Source organism: Asterias amurensis, chromosome 1 (assembly GCF_032118995.1).
Source record: "Asterias amurensis chromosome 1, ASM3211899v1".
In the NCBI taxonomy this organism is placed as follows: Eukaryota; Metazoa; Echinodermata; class Asteroidea; order Forcipulatida; family Asteriidae; genus Asterias; species Asterias amurensis.
The window spans coordinates 26,081,569-26,088,193 of NC_092648.1; the positions used below are offsets into that span (position 1 = coordinate 26,081,569).

Below are 6,625 nucleotides of genomic sequence, written 5' to 3' on the forward strand. Positions count from 1 at the left end.
ACAGTGTATGCACATACATTACCAAGGGCACTTGGAAAGGAAGGGCAGGGATCCTTGCAAAACAGGGACATTCAAAAACAATGGACACATGAGGGCGCTAGACAAGGTCCCCTTAAAAATTAAAAGTAAACAATGATCGCCATCTCGCATTTCATCAAGAGCTCCCCTCCTTGCATCTAGCTGCCCGACAAAATAAGAACCACGCCTTCCTCTTTTAAATTTCATCAGAATGGCAGTCAACACCATCACTCAAGATGACATCACTTCAAATTGTTCTTTGCCTGACCAGAGTACAAAAGTGAGATGGTATTTGGGAAAGTTGTTGGTTTATCTTGTGTCGTGACATGATTTTGTTGATTTGTTTTAACCTGCGCTAGACTAGGCTAGAGCCTAGACCCAGTAACTGGGGCGCTGTACTCCTTTTAAAACAATTTTTGAGTACTAACAGATGAAGTCAAAAATGCTAGTACGACAGATGAAGTCAAAAATTGTTTTAAAAGGAGTACAGCGCCCCAGTTACTGGGTCTAGCTAGAGCCATAAAATAAAAGTGAGCTATTAGGACCACCTACTTTTTGGTAATTTTTCCAAGACACCCAGGGCAAGGAATATTTGGAAAAGTTTCCGTATGGCGCCACCACTTTTTCATTCGATATGAAATAATATAGTATCTTATTTACCTCAATGAGATATCCCTTTTTGTAAAAATGAGTGAGAAAATGGTGGCGCCATACGGAAAGTTATCCGTGACTCCCATAAATGGCCGACCGTGTTATTGGACGAGGTAAAAAGAAAACCACGCAATTTCGAGGCATATTTGTGTAGATCATTGTATTCTACTTTTACAACATCTTTCCAACCATAACAAACGGTTACAAAACGCTTTTCAAAGACCAACTCGACCGATCCAAGGCAACGTGAATCTTTAATTTCTTGTTCATTGACATTATTTTAAAAAGAAAACCACGCAATTTCGAGGCATATTTGTGTAGATCATTGTATTCTACTTTTACAACATCTTTCCAACCATAACAAACGGTTACAAAACGCTTTTCAAAGACCAACTCGACCGATCCAAGGCAACGTGAATCTTTAATTTCTTGTTCATTGACATTATTTTAAAATTTCTGCTTTTCTAAAGGACTTCATCATGCAGCAGACAATGATCCGAGTGAAAGACCCAAGAAAGTCCTTGGACTTTTACACACGTGTTCTGGGCATGAGGTAATAATCAAATCAACATAAACAGGACATTAATATAAAACGTCTTTAACAAGAGGATGTAAAGCGCTGGTAAAGGAAAGAAGAGAATGCCAGAAAGATGGGAGGGGCAGACTGGAGAGACTGACAAGTGGAATCTTCTGAACAAGATCTGTCTGACAGTTACTTTTGTTTCTCTCAACAGTCACTGACTAAAGCCCGGTTCATACTTCCTGCGAATGCGAATGCGATATGTTGACGTCACAAATTCGCAACAAATAACTCGCAGCGGTTCAACTCTGCTGAACTCACTTGTGAATATCGATGCGAAAAGAGGGTTGTGACGTCAAATTCACGTCAATTCGCTTCGCATTCGCATTCGCAGGAAGTATGAACTGGGCTTGACAATATTGTAAATGCATCGTTGGAATAATATTTCATATTACATCTTGCTGCTAACCAATTCACATTTTCTAGACAAGTACAGCAAACACCGATGATTAAATCTTGCTTTACAAGTTAAATAAAACTTGTCACGTCCAGTGCCTGTTTGCCTAAAATTTAAGGGGTTGTTCCAATATATACATTTTCTTATTGCCATTTTATGTATGAGTTTTAAGGCACTGGACACATTAAGTAGTTGTAAAAGACCAGTCTTCTCACCTGGTGTGTCCCAACATGCATAAAATAACAAACCTGTGAAAACTTGGACTCGATTGGTCATTGCAGTTGCAAGAAAACAATTAAAGAAAAAAGGTTTTGTGTCAGTGAGACGAAAATTATATTTAATAAAAGTATTTTCGTGACATTATTTTACTCATTGCTAAAAAACTACAGCACCTCAGCAAGTAATATTTTAAGGTAAGCTTTCTCCTAGCATTACCTTGAAACGGTGTAAGTTTAATGTAAATCTTTGGACATTGTGTTTTGTTTTACAAAAAGTACCGAGATCCTTTAATAGTTAAATGTATATTGAACTGTGGAGAATTTGTTTCCTTTCCAGGCTATTGAGGAACTTTGACTTTCCCGAGATGAAGTTCTCATTGTTCTTCATGGGTTATTGTAAGGAGGAGGACATGCCCAAAGATGAAGCTGAGAGGATCAAATGGACCTTCAGACAACCTGCTACGATTGAACTCACTTAGTAAGACACCAAACTCTTAGGGTGGAGAAGGGATGCTTTCATAAAGCCTATAAGCACACACAATTTGCTAAGCACAGGAAAGTGTTGCTTAACAGAGACAACTCATTGGTCTTCGGTGTTGCGAGAGAATAATGGAAGAAAAAAACACACTTGTCACACAAGCATGACAAGGCGCTGCTTTATATGCCTTGAATTCAAGACCTCAGCTGAGACCTTGAGTTAAACACTTTATTGAGAAATTACTTCTTTCTCAAAAACTACGTTACTTCAGTGTGAGCCATTTCTCACAATGTTTTATACTACAAACAGCTATCCATTGCTCAGTACCAAGTGAGTTTTTATGCTAACAATTACTTTGAGAAATTAATTACCAATACTGGTCAAGTGCCAAAAAGCCCTTGCTTGCTCATAATTTATTTTCTGAGTTCGCCAGTTGGGTTTTGAAAATTAAGTCTTGTTCAAAATGTGTTAAGGCATGAATGGTAAAGTAATGTTTGGAATGATTGCAGGTAGGCCATTTAGTAAGACATGTATCAACATTGCCCCTCCAAAGGTTGAAAAGCAGAAGTAAAGAAACCAAAAACTGTTTCAAATGTGACTGAATTTTTTTCCTTTTGTTCTTCTTTATAACAGCAATTATGGAACAGACGCTGATGAAGATTTTAAAGGCTATCATAGTGGCAACAAAGATCCCAAAGGATTTGGTATGTTTTCCCCCTTTTCGTTCAATCATTAATGGTTTATTCTTAAGTTTAGAATCCCCTCATCCCCTGCAAACGTTTGGTTTTTGAAGTTTAATTTTAAATGAATAAAGTAAAATAATACAATAAAGAAATTGCTGATATTGACACACTTGGGGTTAGGTAGCTCAGTTGGTAGAGCACTGGCTTGTAAATACATAGGTAACAGGTTCACACACCACTTCATAAATTTGTCTTTATATTTGATATTTTAAATATACATTGGCATCCCCTTAAAATAATAAGGTGATCCCCTGGCTGCCGCTCCCCAGGTGGAATCGTAAACTTTGGTGTGATCCATGGCTAAATGGCAGTTACATTACAGGTTGTATGACTTCTAACAGGGCCAAATTTCATATAGCTGCTAAGCAAACAAACTTGCTTAGCATGAAAGTTCTTCCTTGATAAAAACAGGGTTACGAAGCAAATTTCCATTTGTTGCATATTGCTTGTAACTGGTAATCAGCTGTTGTTTGCTCATCCTGAAATTTACGTGTACATTTGGTTGGTAGTCCCATTTTTATCGAAGCAAAAAATGTTATGCTAAGCAAATTGTTGTGCTTAACAGCTCTATGAAATTGGGCTCAGTCACCCCCAAACAAAGATATTGTATTTTTTTTTACCGAAATTGGCTTCAAATCGTTCACAGCTCTGACGTGAAGTGATTATTATAGTAATATCGCCTCCGTTTTGATTTTATTTTAAGGACATATTGGGATATCAGTTCCTGATGTTGAAGCAGCCTGCAAGAGATTTGATGAGCTTGGAGTCAACTTCATAAAGAAACCAACTGATGGTAAATAAGTCTGCATTTTGATACATGCTTGATAGGGGGAGATCCACATGGGACGTAACACAGACAGAATCAAACAATTAGGTTGTAGTTTTATCATTTTGTTAGGGACCGAATGCTATGGTCCAAATCCCAAAAGGGAATTAATTAAGTGGTTAAATATTTTTAACCTAGTTGTGACCTTCTATTTTTTCATCAGATTTTAATGTCACATTTTGATGTTATGTTTAAGACTAAACTCTTAAAGGAACACGTTGCCTTGGATTAAGTCAATAACAGACAAGGAAACGGGTGTAACGTTGCGTCAAATACTCGGGTCGTGGTTAAAAACAAGCAAAACAACAGAGCTCTCGTACGAGATCTCGCATGAAACAATGACATCATATTCTATAAATAGATCACTGAGTCTGCATACACTACAGGCTGCTTATGAAAATTTGGTAATAAACATTCTGTATATATAAAGTAATGAACTGAATATTGAAATGAAAATGACTGCTTATTATATTTTGTTGTCTTTGAAGGGAAGATGAAGAATATTGCTTTCATTACGGACCCTGATGGCTACTGGATCGAGATCCTGTCTCCAAATGACATGGGAAGTTTACTGAAGTAGGAACTTCTCCAGTACTGACTGAATCCCCGAAGAAGCTGATGAATGAAGTATCATCTGCTACTTCAATGAAGACGCTAACTTTGACATGGGTTAACACCTTAGTGGTGCCAAGTAGAAGAAACTCCCCCGTGGTGGTCCCGAGCGGTTAAGTGCGCCGGACTCAAGTTCTGTTGGCTGAGTCATCAGGGTGTGGGTTCGAATCCCTGTCATGACACTTGTGTCCTTGATCAATACACTTAACTATAATTGTTTCTCTTCACCCAGGAGTAAATGGGTACCTGTGAGGGCAGAGATGGTTCTTGGAGTTGATTTAGCTTTGGTGCGCTTATATACTTTGGTCGTCAGACTGATACTCCCCAGGGAGCTGAGATAGTTTCAAGAATGAAATACTGAGTGGCCCAGTGTCTAGAAGATAATAATATCTGAAGCGCAATGGTCATTCTTTAGATTTGCACCATATAAGAACTGATATCATTATTACTTAAAAATTAAAGCAATAATATCTAGGTCCATTCTAGAGCTTTTTACAACAGTGCACTTTACTTTGTGGTCTGGTTATCACCTAGCCAAATAACATTCCTGTAATCTTTCTCAACTCCCTGGGGTTTTTCTCAACTCCCTGGGGAGTATACAAATATAATATCAACAAACATAATATCAACCGGATCTATCCTCGCAGGTACCCTTTGATCCTCCAGGGGTGAGAAGAAGCAGTTATAGAAAAGCATCCTGCTCTGGGACAAAACTGTCACAACCAGGATTTGAACCCACAGATCATGCCACCAAGGTTATTTTTAAAGTGTTAAAGTGCACAAAACCCACATGAGTCATTGTCTTCAGCAAGCCTTAATGGGAAGGTACACGTTTGGTAATTGTTAAAGACCACTCCAGTCTTCTCACTTGGTGTTTCCCAACATGAGCATAAAATAACAGGCCTGTGAAATTTTAAGCTAACTTGGTCATCGAAGTTGCGAGAAAATGATGAGAGATGAAAAACCTTGTTGGACGAATTTGTGTGCTTTCAGATGGAATAAAAGACTTCTGGCTGGAAGTCTTTTACTATTTTTGTAATAAATTACCTCTGTCTCAAAATCTATGCTACTTCAGAGGGAACCGTTTCTCACAATCTTTTATACTATCAACAGCTCTCCAATGCTCGTTACTAAGTCAGTTTTTAAGTTAATATTTGCTCGGAGTAATTACCAAATGTGTACTTTCCCTTTAGAAGAACAACCCCAATGGGCAAGTCAAATGGTTAAACTACCACTCGATAACTATCACTCAATAACTACTACTCAATACAAATGCAATTATACAAACTAAAAAATCACTAATGTGTGACTAGTACACACTTTTAGAAGAAGAGAATATTGTCAAATGAGGTGACTTCCACTAAAAAGATGGCTACATGTCAAAGTGGATGATGGCGAACCCTTCTCAACTGCGCTTCTTTTATTTAAGAGCAAGGGGCTGTTTTTTACCCCAAGTTTAAGCAACTCGTTCAAAGCTGGTTTCTTAAAGACACTGGTTACTATTGGTAATTGTCGAAATCCAGTCTTCTCACTTCGTGTATATCAACATATGCATAAAATAACAAACCTGTGAAAATTTGAGCTCGATTGGTCGTCGAAGTTTCGAGTTAACTATGAACGAAAAAAAACACCATCCTTGTCACACGAAGTTGTGTGCTTTCAGATGCTTGATTTCGAGACCTCAAGTTCTAAACTTGAGGTCTGGAATTCTAGACCTCAAGTTCCTCGAATTCTAGACCTCAAGTTCTAAACTTGAGGTCTCGAAATCAAATTCGTGGAAAATTACTTCTTTCTCGAAACTACGTCACTTCAGAGGGAGCCGTTTCTCACAATGTTTTATACTATCAACCTCTCCCCATTACTGGTTACCAAGTGAGGTTTTATGCTGATAATTATTTTGAGTAATTACCATTAGTGTCCACTGCCTTTAAAAACAGCTTTATGTATATTTTACCCGATTGGCACAATATATGCTTCAAATCATAATATTTTTAAATCACTGTGAATTTCCTCTGACTTGTTTGTCACTTTAATTAGGAACAGTGTAAATCCATATTATAAAAAAGTGCCTTTTGAAATTTTTGTTATTGAGTTAACCAATA

At 37.6% G+C, this 6,625-nt stretch overlaps 1 protein-coding gene across 1 annotated transcript; it reads left to right on the forward strand.

Moving 5' to 3' along the window:
• Window positions 1–119: 119 nt before the first annotated feature.
• LOC139934680 (lactoylglutathione lyase-like) lies at window positions 120–6,625 on the forward strand. Its single transcript, XM_071929039.1, has 6 exons — window positions 120–298; window positions 1,140–1,222; window positions 2,202–2,342; window positions 2,976–3,046; window positions 3,789–3,878; window positions 4,400–6,625. The coding sequence occupies exons 1-6, from the start codon at window positions 230–232 to the stop codon at window positions 4,489–4,491; spliced, it is 546 nt and encodes a 181-aa protein (XP_071785140.1). The 5' UTR covers window positions 120–229; the 3' UTR covers window positions 4,492–6,625.